Source organism: Stegostoma tigrinum, chromosome 28, assembly GCF_030684315.1.
Source record: "Stegostoma tigrinum isolate sSteTig4 chromosome 28, sSteTig4.hap1, whole genome shotgun sequence".
Lineage (NCBI taxonomy): Eukaryota > Metazoa > Chordata > Chondrichthyes > Orectolobiformes > Stegostomatidae > Stegostoma > Stegostoma tigrinum.
Genome location: NC_081381.1, coordinates 30,696,945 through 30,720,385, shown reverse-complemented (window position 1 = coordinate 30,720,385; position 23,441 = coordinate 30,696,945). Strand labels below are relative to the sequence as shown.

Genomic DNA, 23,441 nt, shown 5'->3' with positions numbered 1-23,441 from the left:
TCTCAGCATTCATCAGTCTGTACTGTCTCACTCTCACCACTGATCACTCTGTACTGTCTCACTCTCAGCTCTGATCACTCTGTACTGTCGCAATCTCAGCACTGATAAGTCTGTACTGTCTCACTCTCAGCACTGATCAGTCTGTACTGTCTCACTCTCAGCACTGATCACTCTGTACTGTCTCACTCTCAGCACTGATCAGTCTGTACTGTCTCACTTTCAGCACTGATCACTCTGCACTGTCTCGCTCTCAGCACTGATCACTCTGTCCTGTCTCACTGTCTGCAGTGATCACTCTGTACTGTCTCACTCTCAGCACTGATCAGTCTGTACTTTCTCTATCTCAGTACTGATCACTCTGTACTGTCTCACTCTCAGCACTGATCACTCCGTACTGTCTCACTCTCAGCACTGATCAATCTGTACTGCCTCACTCTCAGCACTGATCACTCTGTACTGTCTCATTCTCTTAGCACTGATCACTCTGTACTGTCTCACTCTCTTAGCACTGATCAGTCTGTACTGTCTGACTGTCAGCACTGATCACTCTGTACTGTCTGACTGTCAGCACTGATCACTCTGTACTGTCTCACTGTCAGCACTGATCACTCTGTACTGTCTCACTCTCAGCACTGATCACTCTGTACTGTCTGACTGTCAGCACTGATCACTCTGTACTGTCTCACTCTCAGCACTGATCAGTCTGTACTTTCTCTATCTCAGTACTGATCACTCTGTACTGTCTCACTCTCAGCACTGATCAGTCTGTACTGTCTCACTTTCAGCACTGATCTCTCTGTACTGTCTCACTCTCAGCACTGATCACTCTGTCCTGTCTCACTGTCAGCACTGATCAGTCTGTACTGTCTCACTGTCAGCACTGATCAGTCTGTACTGTCTCACTTTCAGCACTGATCACTCTGCACTGTCTCGCTATCAGCACTGATCACTCTGTCCTGTCTCACTGTCTGCACTGATCACTCTGTACTGTCTCACTCTCAGCACTGTTCACTCCGTACTGTCTCACTCTCAGCACTGATCAATCTGTACTGCCTCACTCTCAGCACTGATCACTCTGTACTGTCTCATTCTCTTAGCACTGATCACTCTGCACTGTCTCACTCTCTTAGCACTGATCAGTCTGTACTGTCTCAATCTCAGCACTGATCACTCTGTCCTGTCTCATTCTCAGCACGGATCACCTTGTACTGTCTCAGTGTCAGCACTGATCACTCTGCACTGTCTCATTCTCAGCACTGATCACTCTGTACTGTCTCACTCTCAGTACTGATCACTCCGTACTGTCTCACTGTCAGCACTGATCACTCTGTACTGTCTCACACTCAGCATTGATCAGTCTGTACTGTCTCATTCTCAGCACTGATCACTCTGTACTGTCTCACTCTATGCACTGATCACCCTGTACTGTCAAACTCTCAGCACCGATCACTCTGTACTGTCTCACTCTCAGCACTGATCACTCTGTACTGACTCACTCTCAGCACTGATCAGTCTGTACTGTCTCACTCTCAGCACTGATCACTCTGTACTGTCTCACTCTCAGCACTGATCAGTCTGTACTGTCTCACTTTCAGCACTGATCTCTCTGTACTGTCTCACTCTCAGCACTGATCACTCTGTCCTGTCTCACTGTCAGCACTGATCAGTCTGTACTGTCTCACTTTCAGCACTGATCACTCTGCACTGTCTCGCTCTCAGCACTGATCACTCTGTCCTGTCTCACTGTCTGCAGTGATCACTCTGTACTGTCTCACTCTCAGCACTGATCAGTCTGTACTTTCTCTATCTCAGTACTGATCACTCTGTACTGTCTCACTCTCAGCACTGATCACTCCGTACTGTCTCACTCTCAGCACTGATCAATCTGTACTGCCTCACTCTCAGCACTGATCACTCTGTACTGTCTCATTCTCTTAGCACTGATCACTCTGTACTGTCTCACTCTCTTAGCACTGATCAGTCTGTACTGTCTGACTGTCAGCACTGATCACTCTGTACTGTCTGACTGTCAGCACTGATCACTCTGTACTGTCTCACTGTCAGCACTGATCACTCTGTACTGTCTCACTCTCAGCACTGATCACTCTGTACTGTCTGACTGTCAGCACTGATCACTCTGTACTGTCTCACTCTCAGCACTGATCAGTCTGTACTTTCTCTATCTCAGTACTGATCACTCTGTACTGTCTCACTCTCAGCACTGATCAGTCTGTACTGTCTCACTTTCAGCACTGATCTCTCTGTACTGTCTCACTCTCAGCACTGATCACTCTGTCCTGTCTCACTGTCAGCACTGATCAGTCTGTACTGTCTCACTGTCAGCACTGATCAGTCTGTACTGTCTCACTTTCAGCACTGATCACTCTGCACTGTCTCGCTATCAGCACTGATCACTCTGTCCGGTCTCACTGTCTGCACTGATCACTCTGTACTGTCTCACTCTCAGCACTGTTCACTCCGTACTGTCTCACTCTCAGCACTGATCAATTTGTACTGCCTCACTCTCAGCACTGATCACTCTGTACTGTCTCATTCTCTTAGCACTGATCACTCTGCACTGTCTCACTCTCTTAGCACTGATCAGTCTGTACTGTCTCAATCTCAGCACTGATCACTCTGTCCTGTCTCATTCTCAGCACGGATCACCTTGTACTGTCTCAGTGTCAGCACTGATCACTCTGCACTGTCTCATTCTCAGCACTGATCACTCTGTACTGTCTCACTCTCAGTACTGATCACTCCGTACTGTCTCACTGTCAGCACTGATCACTCTGTACTGTCTCACACTCAGCATTGATCAGTCTGTACTGTCTCATTCTCAGCACTGATCACTCTGTACTGTCTCACTCTATGCACTGATCACCCTGTACTGTCAAACTCTCAGCACCGATCACTCTGTACTGTCTCACTCTCAGCACTGATCACTCTGTACTGACTCACTCTCAATACTGATCAGTCTGTACTGTCTCACTCTCAGCACTGATCGCTCTATACTGTCTCACTTTCAGCACTCATCACTCTGTACTGTCTCACTCTCAGACCTGATCAATCTGTCCTGTCTCACTGTCAGTACTGATCACTGTACTGTCTCATTCTCAGCACTGATCAGTCTGTACTGTCTCACTGTCAGCACTCATCACCCTGTACTGTCTAACTCTCAGCACTGATCACTCTGTCCTGTCTCTCTCTCAGCACTGATCGCTCTATACTGTCTCACTTTCAGCACTCATCACTCTGCACTGTCTCACTCTCAGACCTGATCAATCTGTCCTGTCTCACTGTCAGTACTGATCACTGTACTGTCTCATTCTCAGCACTGATCAGTCTGTACTGTCTCACTGTCAGCACTCATCACTCTGTACTGTCTCACTGTCAGCACTGATCACTCTGTACTGTCTCACTCTCAGCACTGATCCCTCTGTACTGTCTCACTCTCAGCATTGATCACTCTGTACTGTCTCACTCTCAGCATTGATCAGTTTGTACTGTCTCACTCTCAGCATTGATCACTCTCTACTGTCTCCCTCTCAGCGTTGATCAGTCTGTACTGTCGCACTCTCAGCACTGATCACTCTGTACTGTCTCACTGTCAGCACTGATCACTCTGTACTGTCTCACTGTCAGCACTGATCACTCTGTACTGTCTGACTGTCAGCAGTGATCACTCTTTACTGTCTCACTCTCAGCACTGTTCACTCTGTAATGTCTCACTCTCAGCATTGATCATTTTGTACTGTCTCACTCTCAGCACTGATCACTCTGTACTGCCTCACTCTCAGCACTGATCACTCTGTACTGTCTCACTCTCTGCACTCATCCCTCTGTACTGTCTCACTCTCAGCACTGATCAGTCGGTACTGTCTCACTCTCAGCACTGATCACTCTGTACTGTCTCAGTGTCAGCACTGATCACTCCGTACTGTCTCACTCTCAGCACTGATCACTCAGTATTGTCTCACTGTCAGCGTTGATCTTTCTAACTGTCTTACTCTCAGCACTGATCACTCTGTACTGTCTCAGTGTCAGCACTGATCACTCCGTACTGTCTCACTCTCAGCACTGATCACTCTGTACTGTCTCACTCTCAGCATTGATCTTTCTAACTATCTTACTCTCAGTACTGATCACACTGTACTGTCTCACACCGTATTGTGCATTCCTACTGCCTTCCTTATTGTTCCTGCACATCCCTGGACCCATATTACAGAGCAAATCAGAATGTGCTGTGAATCTCAGTCTGTTGCTCCTGGGTAGGGAGCGACCCATTAATCAGCTCAAAATGGTGCATGAGAAAGGAGGCAATTGCAATTTGGAATGTGGATGAGATATTGGCCCATAGTCATTATGGATTTGGCTCATACAGCGTGTTTTCCAGTTAGCTATTTCAACATGTCTAAACTAGATTCTGCAAGTGTGGTTACTTAAAATAATCAGAGTCAGTTTCCTTTAATTTACAATATGGAAGTATTCAACTTTGCTTCAGTTTGGATTTTTGGTAAATTTTAATGTGACCATCAGACACTGAGCTTGATCTTTCCCATCTCCACTTCAGCCTGACATGTTAGCTCTGTACTGTCCCTCTTTCTCTCTCAGTATTGATCATTCTAACTGTCTCAATTATTGTTCACACACATCACTGGACCCATATTACAAGCAAATCAGAATGCCCAGAGACAACATTTTTAATATCTCCTCTTTCAATGTGCTTTTCTTATTTTCTTCACTTTGTGTCTTTCCAACCCATTCTCCAAATTCAAATATGAACATTTTCATGTCAGTTGAAGATCACAGTTTATACCAGATGTCCAGCAAGATCCTTCAAATGGATTGGAATAATTTCAACAACATTCTCTGATGTTTGAACGTGCTGTGAATCTCAATCTGTTGCTGCTGGGTGGGGAGTGACCCATTAATCAGCTCATAATGGTGCATGAGAAAGGAAGCAGTTGCAATTTGAAATGTGGTTGAGATATTTTTGTACATTCATGTCTTGACATTTTGGCAGTCAACAACTGGCAGATAACAGAGCACTGTGACAAAGGTTGGCATTTGCTAAAAGTCTGGTACTTTTCGGAATCTTCTCCTGCTCTTTGAAGCTAAGCTTTTTCTATGGATGTTGTTTGTCTCCAGGCATTGCAAGGATGTAAATAAAAGTAGGCTGTGATGATTTACAAAACCCTTCATTCCTTGTCCCAAGATTTGCATAGCATCTGATTTTTGTAATCTCAAATCATGGCTGTGATTCTGTAGCCAATCTCCAAAGGGGCTTTCCCATTTCTCATCACATATTTTCATCTTTACTCTTTGCTCCATTCCATGTTTCAGTCTCTGCCCTGTTTCCTGACTAAGGGGGCAATCACATGACCAGTTTCCAGGCCTTCAGTATAAACTTGTGAAGAGAATCCCTGCTAGAACATTAATGATTTATGATATGGGTTATCTGAGGGAAAAACTTAGCCCCATTTACAGAAATGCTTTAATTGATTGTAACTAAGCAAGTAAATTGATCACTTTTTTCCCACCATGTACTGCAGGATTTAAGTTCTGTTTCGATGCTGTGACAGACTGGAACCAACACTCATCATTAGCAAACCTGGATGAACCATTAAAAATTATAGTGCAGGACGTTTATCAAGATTGGAAAAAAGAGGGATCAAGCATCATCAGAAAGCAGTATTAGCTGATTCCCAGGTGGAGTTTGCAAAGTCTGTGAACGGCATGAGGAAGGGACAATGAAGGAAAGAAAAGGATTCCTCAGTATTGTGATCCCTGGAAAATATGTAGAAGACAGTAAATACCTTGATTGCAACACAGGCAGACTATAGCAGGGACAGGGTCTCTGTTGGATGAACTATTTGAAGCTTAGAAGAAACAAAAGATAAAATGGCGGTTTACTAAGTAAGCTGATGAGTTAAACCAGCAGGTAATTGATACTGCAGGAGGTGGATCGGCCCCTGTTTATTGTCTCCCAATGTAATTTGTTGGGTTTTCAAATAATGTTTTATTTCCCAACTCATAGGAACAGAACAAGGCCATCCAGATCCTTGAGTCTTCCCACCAGTAAATCCATTCATGATCCACATCTCGATCGACTTCAGAACTCCCAGCCAGCTGGTGTGGTTACATAACCAGGTTATTTTTGGATTGTTGCTTCAAATTGAAATTGTTGGATGAATGGGCTGATACAAGTAACTTTTCTCCTGCTGCAGAATGTCAGCACCCTTTGTCCTTTGTCACAGCTGCCACTGAATGAGTTAACATGCTCGCAAAGAGTTCCTAATGCAGCATGGGTGAGGCCAATGCTGTGGATTTTAAATATTAGGTAGTTGAGTGCCAGTGCATAACTGCATGATTGTGCCAGCAAAAGCCCCGCTCATTTGAAGGGCCGAATCTCATTAACATATGAGTAGTAAAGTCATATCTAAATGGTGGCATAATGCAATCTGGCATTGCTGTACAATATTGGGCAGATCATACACAATCCTGGAAAAGGATAGGTCAGCGTGGAGTTGGGGGATGGTTGGGGAGATGATTGTGAACATGGAGAAAGAGGTCCTGCAATTCCAGTGGCCAATATGGTTCATTTTAGAGGTGTAGCCCCCCTGTCTCAAAGCAATAATTCTAATGCTTTTTAGGCATCCTGCTGCATTGCCAGGTTTTGTTCATTAATTTGTCCACAATGGGCACCTTGCCTGATCGGTAATTAAAGTGGCCTCAGGGTCCTATATGTGTCACAGGATCCTGATTTACTCAGATTAATGAGGCATTCACAAAATGCGGGGCAGGCAGTTTAGCTACCCACCAGATGGCCACAGGAAAAATGGTGGCACAACATAGAATGACATGGTAAATTTTAATTCAAATGTTATTTCTATGATTTAGAAATCATACCAAGTCTCTCTCTTTCTGTGCCTTGTATGACTTTAACAAACTTTGTATGGTAATCCTTGTTTGGTATGCAAGAATCATTGGTCAGGCTGGCATTTGTTGCCCATCCCTCCGTGTCCTTGAATGGACTAGTTCTGTGAGCCATTTAGGAGGGTAGTTAAAGGTTAATTGCATCACTGTGGGCCTGAGATCACATGCATGACAGACCAGGTAAAGATGGCAGATTTCCTTCCTTCAAGGATATTAAATATATTATTCAAGTATCTGTTTTAAAAGTATCTGTTGGGAGGAGTTGCAAATATAAAGTATATTCCATTCAACATTCTCTTCTATATGGATTCCGTTCACAGTTGAAGGCAGTGTGCATGAATACCATGCTTGGACTTAAGTATTGTCTGCATTGACTCTGTTCACAGGCTGGCCCTGTGTCTATTGAGTAATATATATTAATATTAATGAGGTGGTATTTGTCTAGAGCTCTATTATTGTTAGTCAAGTATGAAATAGTGAGGGACTTAGCCCTTTTAAAAGACAAGTCCAAAGGTCATTAAATGATACAGTGCAACATGTTGCCTTTCGAAAGATTGTGAGCAAGGCCCTGTCTAATTAGACCTGAGGTGAACAAAGGAGAGACTGTATTGTGTGTAGCAGTGGATATCGAGTGGGTGCTCCTCTGTGATGTTACACATGCTAAGCTCAGATGAGCCAGTATTTTAAGGCATATAATCAATCTACAGAGGAAAGACAAATGTGATCCATTAGAAAAAAATTGAGAGACATCTGGGACAAATCTTAAAGTATCATGAGGACATAATCGATTCCAAAAATATTAATTGCTCCGTTCTTTTTGTGTGGGGTGGAAATGATTGTATAAGGCCAGCAGAGCAGAATACACATTAAATTTACTTCACAATGACAGCGTTCAGCCCAAGGGATCAATGATGGTTTATATTTTCTCTTGTACTTATCCAGTTTGCCCTTCAATCTTGCCATCAGGGGATATGGGATTAAGGTAGGAAGGTGGAGTAGAGGTAAAGGATAGCCATAATTTTACTGAATAACAGACCAAGGTACTGAATGACCTCCTCCTACTTCTACTTTATATCCTGAAATGCATATTTCCTGTTCACTTTCATTAACTCCATATGACAGTGAATGAAAAGTACTCACTATTGTCTGAGTCAAGAAGTTTCTCTTCAATTCTTTCAGATTCATATATGATGATCATTTATTTTTTGTCTCCTAGTTTTGGATATGCCAATAGGTGGAAACAGCTCCACATCTACTGTCTCAAATCAGCTTATAACTGTAAAGCCTGCTTTTCAGGTCACCTGTGGAGAAGACTCTGAGGATAGGGGAACACTTTTTTTTGTCCTCAGGATTTATGTAGAACATTCTGTCTGAAATGGAATGAACACTCATGGAGTCCATAATAGGCTAGATTGTACATAGCCTGTGTTGGCTTTTCCTAATCTGTGATGTTGCTAAGCGTAAGGAGGACAGAGAAGCAAGGGGAGATTTCAGACAAACTCCTTGTATCTAGTGTCTGCAGACAGCGGTATTGGTGGAGGATGTGGTGCAGTTTACTTGCTGCTTATCAACACTCCTGATTGGGTTGTGTTGGCCCGTATTTAAGAGATCAGGAAATAAAAGTAGAATGAGTATTAAAGCAGTTTAATGAGCAGAAATGTTTAAGTGCTTCTTTATTCATAAACCCTGACATTTTGCAAGTCTTATCTTGTCTCTGAGATGTTGGTTAAAGGTCAACACTCACTGTTTGTGTGTTAGCAGCAGATTGAGCTGAAAAATTACAGAAATGACATCCTTCCACTTCCCAGCTCTTCACTTAGAATGGTCAAGCTCTTTATCAGATTTGCTAACACACTCAGATACATACAGATACACACAGACACAGACTTACAGACACATATACAGAGATACACGCAACACACATAGATATACACATACAGATATATACACATATACAGATACGTGCAGACACACACAGGCGCACACGCATACAAATACATACACACACAATATACACACAAATACACAAAAACAAATGCACACAGATAAACATTTAAAGATACATAGACACACAGAGACTCACAAACACAGATACATAGATACACAAGCAGTTACATGCACACAAATATAAACACACAGACACGCACAGACATACATATGCAGATATTACACACATATGTACACACAGATACACAATACACAAACAAATACATTCATACAGACATACATATACAGATACAAATACACAGATAACACACACAAACACAGAATCCTTTCTAAGGCTTTGGGAAAGGAATTTCCCTTGTGAGAAAAAAACAAGTTTCTGAAAAAAAATGTTGCCACACAACAGGAAAGTTCAGACTTGTGTCTTGTAGCCAAATCTGCTGCCTCCATCAAGCCAAGTTGATTAGATAGAGCTCAGAGTTTATATAACCTTTCAAAACAAGCCAAAATAATCAAAGGAAATACATTTTTAAATGAGCAATAGTCATGTACAGCAATCAACTACTAGCCTGGATCTGTCAGAACAAAATAACTCAGTTATAGAGTCATAGAATGGTTATTGTACACACTAAGGCCATTCATCCCATCAAGTCTGTATTGGCTCTCTGTCAATCTACTCAGAATTTTCTACTGTTCCCTGTCTTTTCCTCACAGCCTTGCAAAGTTTTCTCTGCTAATAATTATCCAATTCCTTTCTAAAAGCTACAATTGAATCCGCCTTAACTCAAAACTCAGGCAATGTATTCCAGATCCCAACCACTCACTACAAAAAAAGGCCTTTCATTGTGTCACATTTGGTTCTTTTGCCAAATATCTTAAATCAGAATCCTCTGGTTCTTGACCCATCTGCCAAAGGAAATAATGTCTGCCTATTGATTCCATTCAGGCCCTACAAAATTTTGAGCACATTCTCTTCCCTAGAGAGAACAGCCCCAGCTTTACCAATCCATCAATGTAAAAAAGTCTCTCATCCCCAGAACCATCCTGTAAATCTTTTCTACATCAAATCCTCTGTCTTCGCACCCTTCCTAAACTGTGATGACCTGTTTCAGTCTGTAGTGAGACAGCCATCATCTTATGCCAAAAAGCCTGATTCTGTTTCTATTTTTTAGAATAATACATGTTTACTTTCAGTTACCAGGTAATTTAAACTTTAAACAGAGGTGTTCCCTGTTTCTGTCTGGTCCATAGCCCATTCACTGTGTGGGGTATTGATGGGCAGAGTAAAGTACTAATGGACAAGGCTAGACATCAAAGTCTGAGAGAGCAAGAACTGCTGATGCTGGAGTCAGATATAACACAGTGTGGAGCTGGAGGAACACAGCAGGCCAGGCAGCGTCAGAGGAGCAGGAAAGCTGATGTTTCAAGTCAGGACCCTTCTTCAGTAAGTCATTGAAATCTTACTTTTTTGGGCAGTTCAGGTTCATCATGGAGAAATGCTGGCTGGGATAAGACCACATGGATCCTTAGACACAAACATAGTCTACCGAAGTTGAATGTTCCAATGACTATAGACTATGAGAACTAGGATCTAAACAGTTGCTGAAATTACAGGAGGCTGGAGTATGATGACAAGACGGTAACGATACCACCTGAATTGGTACAGATTTGAAGAGACCATATTTCATACATACTGCATTGGCTGGGGAGACTGAAAGGGAAACTCAATAATGGTGCTGCAATTAGCATCAGTGCTCCTGCTATTAGTGGTAAGAAATCAACAGGATGTTTCTGCTATAGATTTGGTATTTGGTGCATATTACAAGCCCGATGTGCCAGTGACGTTGAAGGGTGGACAGTGATTCAAGTGGCAGGGTTTGAATGCTTCTTCTTTAGGCTCAAAAGTTAACATTGTTCTTTGGATGAGATGTCGGAGTGGTAGTTGGTGCCTGTGAAATCACAGGATTAGTAGAACCCATCTGACCTCAAGTTTCCAGAACACCAGCGCAGCATCTCTTCATTTCGGCATTGAAATGTTTTGTAAATAGGTCTAGTTTTTTGGCCCTACTCCCATGTTGTCTCTTGATGCAGTATCATTTTGTCCTGCTGTTTGATGTACATGATAATACTCCTTTGTGTTCATTTTCTTTTTTGCATTAAATATCTTGCATTCTGACCTCTCCAAGCTTCTGAGAGTGAACAGCTCTAGCTTATAAAATCATTCCACCCAGCTTATCCTTCTGATACCATTGATCAACCTCATAAATCTCTGCAATGCCTCTCCAAGCTATTATTTCAGAACCCCACACACCGTCTGAGCGCATGATCCCGAGAGTGCTGTGTGGTTTCAACATAGTTCTTTGGGGCATGTTTAATACAGTCCAGCATCCCATTGGTGTTATAGAAGAAAGAAACACAGTTAACATTTCAGATCGATGACCTCCCATGAGAATCTCTGACATTAAAATGCTAACTTTTTTTTCTCTTTCCACAGTTGCTACCTGGTCAATTGAGTATTTCCAGCATTTTTTTATATTTATTTCAGATTTCCCACAATATTTTGTGTTTGTATTAGTGACCCAATTTGTGTTGGTTTTTTTTTAATGTCTATCACTGATGAAAGCAGTAAGAGCGGAGGAGTTTCCTGGTCAGCCCTGTGCTGGGAAGAATTTGGAGACTCTACCATCAATATCCATAGTTCCAGGCTACGACATTCCAGTGAACGTGTACATTGCCCAGCAACTTGGATCCTGTGAGGTCTGGTGGATTAGTTGGCTGGGTGGCTGATGTGGATCAGATTGGCGTGGGTGGTATTGCATTCAATTGCTATTCCAGCTGGGGTGAATTTGGGACCTGGATCCTTACCCTGCCCATGGTGGAGTCATGGTACAGAGTCAGATTGTCTTCTGGCAGAGAACTTACAAAGAAGGAAATAGGTGAATTTGATATGTAGCAGACACTATGTTTCTAAAGAGAGTATAGGGGCTAGTTTTATTAAAAGGAAACAGATACCATGGTGTAGAAATTCCAGCGCTCTGTGATATTTTGCATGGCATGGTTGATGCCTTGTTGTATGTTTTAACAACCCATTGCAAATTGTAACTTGCTTGTTGACTGTTTAATTACTGAAGCTCTGACTTTGATTACCGTGGCCTTTTTGGAATGTTTTATAAACTCCACACTCTTTTGCTGTATTTGGCTGATGAGAAATGTAGCTGTAACTGGTAGACAGCCAACATTCACCATGGGAGTGTTAAGGTCCTCTATTGATGCCAGTCCAGTAAAGTAAATATAAAGTTTCTCTGTGTGATGAAATTTAATTGCAGAGCTTTTAAACCTCCTGTCAATTCTAACAGAGCAGCCCAATCTGTAAAACTTGTTATGTTATTTCCATGCAAATAATATTACATTATGCATTTGGCATTGGAGGTGGCATTTTAAAACTGTCTGTCTAAATAAGGAAGTTTCTCCATGGTTCACAGATCTTTTGTGAAGCATTATTATTCAATTTCATGATTTATTCTTGTGTTCTGGGCAAATAGCCTGAAATAGCTTCCCGCTGCAGTTTCTGGAAGGTGTATCTTCCTTATTTATACCACTGCTGCTAACAGAACCTGCTGATAGGAGCTAATCAACTAGATTGGGTGAGTCCTGTACTATTCTCCCTTTAACATGGGTTATGGTGGTGAACTAAGTAATGGGTCAGACCCACGGCGAAGCCTACTTATACTGTATGAGATCCATGGTTATGTAAGACCCATAGTGATGCTCAATGCATAGTATGTGTGACCCATGGCAATGCTCACATGGTGCTACATGAGACCTATGGCAATGCTCAATGCCTGTAATGTGAGACCTGTGGCAATGCTTATTGTGTGTTATGTGAGACCTGTGCCAATGCTCATTGTGTGTTATGTGAGATCAATGGTGATGCTCACTATGTTATTGAGACCCATGGCAATACTCAGTCAGTCACTGGGCACATCTGATGGTGATGCACCCACACTCCCTACAAATGGCACCTTCCCACAGTGACAGGAAAGACTAGAAATGGACCCTGGCCACTGTAACCCTTGAAGAAGCAGATTAGCTGTAGCTTGCTACGCATACAACTACTTTTAATCAGATTGATTGAACCAGTTTCTAATGAGATAAAGTTAACACGGTTTAAAAAACAACTAGCTTGCTGCATGAATAACTGGAGGTTGCAGAAGTACATTAACAATGGAACATAAACCTTTATTAAAAAATTACTATGAAATTTCCCAATACTACTTTCCATCTTTTTTTACATTTTTCTAGAATTGCGTAGAATTCTTTCAGTGCAGAATCTTTAGGATGGGGCTGACAAATCATCATTGCCAGCAAGACCAACGTTTGTTGCCTTTCCCCATTGCCCCTGAACTAAATGATTTTCTTGGCCATTTCAGAGAACAGTCAAAAACAACTACATTTCTATGGGTTTGGAGTCACATGTCACCCAGGCGCAATAAGGATGGCAGATTTCCTCTCTCTAGCCATGATGTTGGCCTATGGCCTCTCTTTTCACACAGATAATACTTTGCTTTATGACATAGCAATGTTTCTGGTGGTTGTATTTCCTTGCCCTTCCATCCTTTCATGAAATGCCTAACTGCTGAACATGCGTGAATCCACTAAATCTTCTTTACTGGCTCCTCCACATGTGTCTCTTCCACATTTTGTCAGTGAGTGCTCACTTATTTTCCTCAGTTCACTGCTATCTTCTTTAATAGACTGAATTTTGCCATCAGCACACTACTATTCTTGAAGAAAGCTGCCCAAAGGGTCTAGGCATCACTGTGGCATCGATTTCCTTCTTCCTGACAGCTGTTTAAATCTGGTGCCATGTCAGGCTTATCTTCAGCAGGTTTTAAGCATTCAGGATAAGCAACCAATCACACTGAAGCATTCAATGGCAAAGCAGAATGTCAAAAACTATTTTATCATTCACTTTTACTTCAAATATTTAACATAGTAAAATACAATAATTATGATTGGATTAAGACAAAATATGAAATGTCAAAAACAAACTTTAAAAAGTATTACTCTACAGTATGTGGACTTTTTGTATCATAAAGGAGAAATTTGACATTTCATAAATTATAAAATTAGCTTTTAAGGATCAGTAAAATGTATAGCAATAATTATAAGCTTAATATGCTGTTACAAATGCTATTAGTCATGGTTTTTTGAAGGATTTTTACATTGAGATTCTTTGCGATTTCCTGTTGATTGTAGTTTAGGGGATCTTCACCTATGGAGAGGGGTAGACTTGTCACGGCAATTTCTAGACTTGCAAGTTACTTTGGGCATATGCAGACTCACAAAACTGCTGCTGGTTTCAATGCTGTTTTAAAATATCGCTGCTACGAAATTCTATCCAGTGGGAGACTGTGGCAAAATAAAGTTATAGAAAAAAGATGTAGACTTTGTGGATACTTCTGGTTATGGGACTGAGGATGTCAGCATTATCTCTTTTGTTAAAGAGTGATTAACACAAGGTACAAGGTGCCAATTAACTGGTTATGTTGAACAGATTCAGCTGTGGGATCGCTAGGGAGAAATGAACAGTGATTCATGATCTGTTATCTTCCACAACCATACATTGTTCTTCCTTCTGCATGTTCAGCTGTTTATAATCTGCTGAGTGCAGAGCTTGACCAGCAAAAGACACAGCTGGTTAGTGTAAGTCCGCTACCAATTATGTTGTGTTTTGGTTTGTGTTGTGGGTGGAGTGGGGTTTCAAAATATATCCTATCAGCATTTGCAAGATTGAGAAGACTCTGAGAAATTGTGTTGGATAATTAGAGACAAGTGGTGGAAATTCCTATAATCCATTCTATTCTCTAGAAACACTAACTCCAAACGAAAAGTGCACAGACTGGATGGTGTAGCATTTTGGGAATTCACTGACCTACCAGCCAAGTTGAAGGGAGTAGGAGGGTGTACTGAAGGATACAGGTGAGATTCAGTGCCTTAATTCAAACTAAGTGATGCGAATTGGACAGTGGACAGTTTTAAATGTCATCTGTTCACCAGATAATTTCAGCATTAATACCAGTCAGAAAGTGGACTCTATACTCCTTATCATTGAAAGTTCACCTTTACTGGCTGAAGGCTAGCTTTTTCATGACCTGTTAGATTGTAACAATGAAATCCCGTATTTTGTAATTAGTGTAACCTCACACACATGTGTTTCTCATGTACTTTGGAGCTTAACTTCTGATAGGGGCTGAATCAGAGTTTGGAGGAGGGGTCTCATTATATTACAATTGAATTTAGTTTGCAGGTATGAACAGGATAAATTTTTACACTGAATTGCAACTTCTAAGTAATGCACTTTGTAAGAGAGAAAATAATGATAAATGCAATGTTATCCCAAATTTTAAGACTAGTAATTTCCTGCAACTTGCTGTGTCTTAAGCAAAGAACTTTCATTCTGTATCTTGTTTTTGAATCACACCCTTGAAGAGCCAATGTTTTCTTTCTTGGCCTGACAGGAGGCCAAAGTTTTGACCTATGACCTTCTCCCAGCTCTTCGTGCTTAGGGATTAACCCTACTGACCTGCCAATTAAACCTGATTCCACATCGCCCTGGGCCTAGATTTCAGACAACAATCTTGTCTGACTTCACATAAATGCAACCATTTCACAAATCACACATGAATGTTTACTGAGTGTTTTCAATGACACTGCTAGTTTAAGTTGAGTTGATTTAGTGCATAGGAAGGACCATTTAGGATCAAGTCTTTGTATCTAATTTACATTCCCAGCACGCTGATGTTCGGGAGACTGTAATTCCCGGGAACAATTAATTTAATCACTCCTAAATATAAACCCTAAACATATAGCCCTAAATATTGACCCCTAAATGCTTGGGTTATATGGTAAAAGAAGGTAATCTCAAGACATGATTAATTTCAAACTGGAACAATTACAGACAGATAATAGCATCAATAATGATGATGATGATCAACATTCCTCAATCAGAGAAAAGTCTGGCTTGGATCAACTGAAAATAGAGACTGTAGGGATGAGCTGAGATGGGCTAATGCTTTCTTGATTTATATCTTGTAAACAGCTGGGTAGCAAAATGAGAAAATGGTAGAACGGTGGCCTTAGGAGCTGATTTAATGAGTGTGTGCAACTATGACATGCAAATTAGAACCTCTTACATGCTTCATTTTTGTGATAATGAAACCCATTGAACATTGAAGAACGAACAGACAAAAAACTGCCTTGGTCAGAATTGGAAAGTCCTCCATTACTATGTGTCCCTTCTGTTTGCAAAAGTTCAGTAAGGGTCGTCAGAAATTAAAATTTTTAAATTAGTTTTTGACAACTTTGAAAACTAACAAGAAATTATCCACTAGTGCTTAAATCAAAGTCATTTTCTTAATGGATTAGAGTGAGAAAGGGAGAGATTACTACTTTATTACAGTGTAATTTAAATGCTAATGCTGCTGTGGAGTATATTTGGATGGTGGGAGGCTGATGTGTTTCACTCTGTCTCTTTTTAAATCCTGAAGGACAGAATAGATCTGCCAAATCTATAGGTCCAGAAGATATTTAGACCATTCCATTTGTCTTTGCATGACTGATTTTGCTTGTTTGTTGCCATGAGCTTGAATGGTCTGTTTGATAGTCCATATTTGAGAGTCATGAAAGTAACAGCATTCCAACTCAATCAGGCGTCTGTAATGTGCGGATGTGAGGCATTTATGGGGATATCAACAACATATATATCCTTTGTAGAGTTTGTTGCAAATCAGGGGATGCACTAAATCAGGCTAAGTCCATGTCTTTTAGTCCAGCACAAATAAGGTATTGGGAAATGCATCTCATCATACTAGATGCATTGGCCTTTATGATTCCGAAATTACTTTAGGTTTGTGCCCAGAAATTCATTCTTGCTGAACATACAATCTCTTTGTTCATGGCTGAGCCCCTGACGCTGAAAACTAAATGGAAGAATTTGAGGCCAATTCATATACTTAGCGAGCAGAAGTGGGAAGAGAAAGAGAGAGAGAGAAGGGCATAACCCATGGATGAAACTGTTGGGGAGGCTTCATATGTCTCATCATTCAGTCCCCTCCTCTATGTGGGTGCATCTGTGCATTGAGATATTCTTGTTGTTAACTCATTGTCAACTGGCATCTTTTCCCTCTAGGACTATGGTGGAGCCATTGATGATGATGTGTTGGTCCATGTTGAGCATTCTGCTTCCAATTCTAGTTTTTGCAGCACCTCCTCCCATCAATAAACTGGCACTGTTTCCTGATAAAAGTGCCTGGTGTGAAGCAAAGAACATCACTCAGATAGTTGGCCACACTGGATGTGAATCAAAGTCCATCCAAAACAGGTAGGTACAAAAAGAAGTGTGAACATACTTTTCCAAACTGTTTTCTTTTTTCAAATAAAGTGGAAATATCAGAATGCAGAGGACTTTCAAACACAATTGAAGTCATCTGGATTATCCTCAAAGTCCACAAAACATTTTATTCCATGATGTCTTTTAACCCCTCTATCAATCTTTATCTCCAGTTGCTCATCCATCTGGTTCTAGAACTTGTTTATATCGTGCACATCACTGACAATTCTGGAATTTATTGCTAATTCCTAATTGCTTGAGAAATTGCTGATGAGCTATCTTCTTGAACTTCTGCAGTCTGTGTGGTGTAGGTCTATCTACTGTGCTATAAGGAAGGAAATTCCAGGATTTTGACATTATAACAGTGAAGCTGATATAGTTCCAAATTAGGATGATATCTGCCTTGGAGGACAACTTGCTCCAATGCATATACTGCCATTGTGCTCCGAGATGGTATAGGTCATGGGTTTGGAATGTGCTATCAAAGAAACCCTGAGGGGTTGCTGCAGTGCATTTGAAAATGGTACACTGTGGTGCCACTGCATGCCATTGGTGGAGGGAGTGAATATTTAAGACAGTAAGTGGGATGTCAGTCCAGCAGACTGTTTCGTTGAGCTTCCTAAGTATTATTAGAGCTGTACTAGTCCAACCCAGTGTAGAGTTCTTGCTCATAATCTTGACTTATACATTTTAGATGGGGGACAGGCTTCTGAAATTGAGAACTTAGTTACACGTTACAGGATTCCCAGCCTCTGATGTGCTCTTGTAGCAACAGTACTTGTTCATATGGTCCAATTAAGTGTCTGGTCAATGGTAACCCTCAGGATGTTGATTCTGGAGGATTTGGTGATAGCAGTGCCATTGAATATCAAGTAGAGATGGTTAGATTTTCATTATTGGGAGATGGTCAATGCTTGGCACTTGTGAAGTACAAGTGTTACCATCCACTTATCAGCTAAATCTGAATGTTGTCCTCGTCTACCTGCATATGGGTATAGACTGCTTCAGTACCCAAGGAGTCAGGAATGGTGTTAAACGTTGTGCAATCATCCGTAAATATTCCCACGTCTCACTTTATGATGGCAAAAAGGTTATTGATGAAACAGCTGAAGATGGCTGGGCCTAGGACACTATCCTGAGGCACTTCTGCAGAGACACCGTGGGACTGAAATGATTGACTTCAGAGTCCGCAGGTTTTCTTCCTTTGTGCTAGCTATACCTCCACCCGGTGGGGGGGAAGACTTCCCCCAATTTATGTTGATTTGTGCTGGGTTAGGGTTCCTTAACGCTACACTCAATCAAATAAATACTATCCTGATGACAGTGGTAGTCACTCTCATCTCTCCTCAGGAGTTCATCTTTTTTATCCATGTTTGACTACAATGAAGTCAGGAGCTGAGTGGCCCTGGTCAAACTCAAACCAAATGTCAATAAGGGAATAATCAATAAGTGCCACTTGATAACTGTCTGTCACAACTTCCATTACAATGCTGATGATCAAGATTAGGTTAATTGGCTGGGTTGGATTTGTTCTGCTTTTTGAAGACTGGTCATATTTAGATAATTTTCCACATTGCCAGCTACATTACTGGAACATCTTGGCATGGCTAATTTTTGGTCATGGTATGATTTTGTGAATATGACAATATCAGGCTGACATGGCTTAACCATGGCTAACCCACTTAATCTGCACATCCCTGCACACTGTGGGGCACTTTTTCTTTAGCATGACAAATCCACCTAACCAGCACATCATTGGAGATGGGAGAAAATCCAGGCAGACATGGGGAGAATATGCAAACTGTACACAGACAGTCACCCGAGGGTGGAATCAAACTGGGTCCCTGGCGCTGTGAGGCAACGCTGCTAACCACCATGCCACCAAAAAGGAGTTTTCTGCAGAGCAAAGGTAGAGGGATATAAAGGGAAGATGGGTAGAAGGGATAAGCTTGTTGGCCTCATTAGCTTTCTGTTGTTCCTATAAACTGTTGTTTAAATTTGTCTTTGAAAAGTAACATAGAGAATTAAATTGTGTGAACTGGTTTGCCTTCAGGATTAAAGGCCATATATTATCCAGCAATTAATCTCCACTTCTAGTAAGTGGTGATTTGAAAATAGATGAAAGATGCTGTTGAATTTGACATTGTTCTTAAAACTACTACTCAGGTCAGTTTGCTACAAAATAACACATTCTGCCATGCAAAGATCATGTCTGCTCCTGCTGTGACTTGATACTACCTAGCCAGATGGCAGCAATGGGTGAATGGCTGGAAAGCAATCAAACACTGCGTTGTTGGTCCCTGGGCTGTTTGGAAGTTTAAATCAGCAGCTGGATCTTCGATGGCTTCTCTGTTGATAGATGTGGTACATCAGTCCTTCATCAGGCTAGGCACACAGTGAGAACTGGCTGCTTTTCTGTTCTCCTGGCTTATTCAATTCATGAATGAGTACTTCAATACGCAGTGATACAACAGTGAACTGACGTCTTCCCAGAACTATAACGTATGAGAACCATAATTAGAATTTTATGCTGAATTTCGGGGCCTCAGGTCTCATTTCAAGGCTTGTGACACTTATTTCTTTGTGAGATTCTGGTATTTGGTGGTCTGTATACTTAGTTTGAGCATCTGTTAGTGGGTAATGCACTCAGTAAATATTATAAAATAACATTTTTGATTAGCTTGCCAATCTTGTGTGATTGGGTTCTAGTTGACTGAAACAAATAAAATATGAGCAACTTTATGTCACCCTAATTTCCAGATTTAATTGAATGCTGATCTCTGACCATCAGATGATAGTATTTCTCTAGTTCTATTTCAGACAAGAAAGTAAACATCTGCTTTATATGAACAATTTGAGTGCTGTTATTACCTACCCTGATAACATGGTGTGGAGCTGGATGAACACAGCAGACCAAGCAGCATCAGAGGAGCAGGAAAGCTGACATTTTGGGCCTAGACCCTTCTTCATTTTGAAGAAGAGTCTAGGCCCGAAACGTCAGCCTTCCTGCTCCTCTGATGCTGCTTGGCCTGTTGTGGCTCTACACCTTGTTATCTCGGATTTCCAGCATCTGCAGTTCTTACTATCTCTTATAATCTCCCCTGTTTCATTCCCTCCCTCAGAGCATGTCTTGGCCAATGTTTCAGCTACAGTGTACCCAACACTTTTCCACAGTCAACTGAATCCCTGGTTCACTGTGACTCCTGCATGCCGGCACAGTCCATGTGGGAAATTGTAAGTAACTGTTTGGCTCCCTGTCTGATCACATGCAATCCATCCTTCCTTTTTGACTCTCCTCTTGGTCACAAACTCATTTTAGTTAGATTTTCTGCGTTGAATGCTTCCCTATGTCTCCGTATTCTGTTCATCGCTCTGGTCCTTGCCCATCTTATACAATTCCCTGTTGTTCTTCCAAATACCCAATCCCAGGCCACTGACTCAGGACAGTATTGGATCAGCCATTTAAATATGCTGGCTGGGAATTCCCTGGCAACTCCTGTCACACAAAAATTTGCCTACCATCGGCAACAAACAAATCAGGAGCTTAATAGAATACTCTCCACTTGGGTGCGGTTTTGAACAGCACTCATGATGCCCATCACCACCCAAGACAAAGCAGTCCACTTGATTTTCTTTATTTATTCATGGGCGTGAGCATCACTGGCTGGGCCAGCATTTATTGCCTGTCTCTATTTGTCCTAGAGAAGGTGGTTGTGGTAAGCTGCTTTCTGGAACTGCTGCAGTCCACTTGATATAGATTGGTCTGCAATACCATTCAGGAGGGAATTACAAGATTTTAACCTACCAACTTGATTGTCATCCCATTCCCTCCTTTTGAGCTTTTCCACCACCCCAATGAGTGCACTGTCTACCATTTACAGGCTGCACTGCACCACCACATTAAAGTTCCAAACCCACGACCCCTACCAGCTAGAAACAAAAAAGTAACAGATAAACAGAGCAGTACCATTTGCATGTTTGTCTCTAAACTACACACTATCCTGGCTTTGAACCAAATTGCCAACCATTAATAATTTTTCTGAGTCAAAATCCTGGAAATCCTTTCCTCACAACACTACAGGTGTATGTGCAGCGCATGAACGAAAGTGGTTCAAGAAGGCACCTCAGGAATGTAGCACCTTCTCAAGCGCTAATAGAGACATGACACTCACATACCACGAACAAATATGTTTTAATCATACCAGATTCCTGTTCTCCTTCATATAGTTTCATTATTCTGAAATAAAGAATCATCACGCTGTTCCCAACTGGAAATCAGTCTTTCCCAAGACTTAAAATTGTGGAAATCCTCCCACTCTCCTGCACGTTTCCCAACCTCCAACAATCTACAGCCTTATAAAAACCAAGGTTGAGAATACTGAGTCATTACATGCTGAATCACTTCCTTTATTTGCCCTTTCTCCTCTCCTGCTGTTCAACATGGCTCCTAAATAGCAATCGATGAAGAAAATCCTGAAACACCGAAATGTTAAATTAAATATATTCACGATTTGTGTTGCAGGTCATGTTGGAATGTCCTGGCAATGAGGAAATGCCCAGAGTGGACAAACTAGTGGAAAAGATTGTACACTGCAGCTGCCAGGCATGTGGAAAGGAACACCACCAAGATTCCCAGATTTTTAATGCAATTCTAAATGAGGAAGAAGCCTCTCCCATGGATACTGTTGGATCCCCTCGGATTGTTCACCATGATGAGCAAGTTGCTCTCAGAAGTGGCACTGAGGAAGAGTAGAGAAATAGACTTTGGCACAAGAAGGGAAAAAATGAAGTTTGTGGTATAAAATTTTTGTTTGTTTTATTTGTTGAGCTTCAGAGAAAAAAAATCAAAATATAACATTTTCTAAAAAAAATCCATGCAGACTTATTTAAGGGGAAAGTCTTTAAAGTATGCCATTTGTTATAGAAATTAAGCAGGAATCTCAATCAAATACTAATATATAGCTCACCAAGATCCAGCAAAGTATAATTAGAATTTGGTGATCTGTGTTGGATTCACAATGTCTGTAATTAACAAGTCTGTCTTTTGTACCGCAGAAATCCCTGTGTGTAGCCATTTCAAACTTATAACTGTTTGTATATAAAATTACAGTTTATAAATCTCAAACTTTTTTCAAAATCCTCCTTTCGTTTAATTTGTGGCTCATTAAATGCATTGCAAATGTTGGAGAGAAAAGAGACAACACAGGAAGACACAAACACACACACAAAAGGAGGCAAAGTGGCACAAAACACAGAGAAAGAAAGAGACGCATAGAAATGGAGAGGTAAAGAGACTGGCAGACACACCCACACATGCACAGACAGAAATATAAGTAGATCAAAAAGGCAGAAGTGGACAGGAAAGCAGAGACAATTTAAAACTCTACACCCACTCATCATTTCAGAAGGAAATGCAAATCTTGTTGAGATAATATTATGCATAATTAATGTGTATTTTTGATATGTAAAGAGCACTGAAAATGTGATTTGTGTTCAGAACACGATGAGACACTGAGCTTTTGGTTTGCTGGGGCAAGTTATGTATAGTGTGGGCAGACAGATTTGAAATATTCTGGCTTTCGACCTGATTCTGCGGTGGCTTAGCTGATCACAGTTTGTGCTGAATCTGCATCTGAACCAGGAAAAGGAGAACAGGTTGATTAAGTTTTCCACTTCTGACTGCTACTCAATGCCTCCTGTTGGAAAGTGCATGTAGGAAAGGCAGATAATGGTGGAATTGTCCTCAGCTGTGATGCTCCCATGATCAGAAAGCCTGCTGACATACACTGCTCAGTATCGAGAAAGAATTCCTACTCTGATGGGATACAAGAAGGTGACTAATACTCATGGAACTGGATCTGGCAAGAACCAAACCTTTCCAAACAAAAGATAACTCAAGACAAAAGCTGAAGACGGAAGAAGGAAATGGGGCGCTGTAACAAGGCAAGAGAGTAAATATTCTGATATGGTTTTATAACATTATGTATTTTTTGTATCAATTCTGCAGTTAATCTAAATGATTGTATATGGTGTCCTTGTGTAATTCTATAGAATTAAACTTGGAGATTATACAGGTCAGATTTCTCTCACTTGTAGTTAAATGGAACTTGAGAATTTCTGAAGAAGGGTTCCGACCCGAAACGTCAACTTTCCTGCTCCTCTGATG

The 23,441-nt window shown here is 41.2% G+C and overlaps 1 protein-coding gene across 3 annotated transcripts in view; it reads left to right on the top strand.

Moving 5' to 3' along the window:
- Positions 1–22,412, top strand: part of nbl1 (NBL1, DAN family BMP antagonist) — a 33,881-nt gene extending 11,469 nt beyond the window's left edge. For 2 of the 3 annotated variants that reach the window (XM_048561459.2, XM_048561457.2), the window contains exons 3-6: positions 14,755–14,865; positions 17,075–17,266; positions 20,398–20,509; positions 21,798–22,412. In XM_048561459.2, the coding sequence (XP_048417416.1) occupies positions 17,079–17,266; positions 20,398–20,509; positions 21,798–22,028 (531 nt within the window). In that variant the 5' untranslated portion in view covers positions 14,755–14,865; positions 17,075–17,078 and the 3' untranslated portion in view covers positions 22,029–22,412. The remainder of the gene's footprint in view (positions 1–14,754; positions 14,866–17,074; positions 17,267–20,397; positions 20,510–21,797) is intronic. The other variant, XM_048561458.2, reaches the window with a different exon arrangement.
- The last annotated feature ends 1,029 nt before the right edge of the window (positions 22,413–23,441 follow it).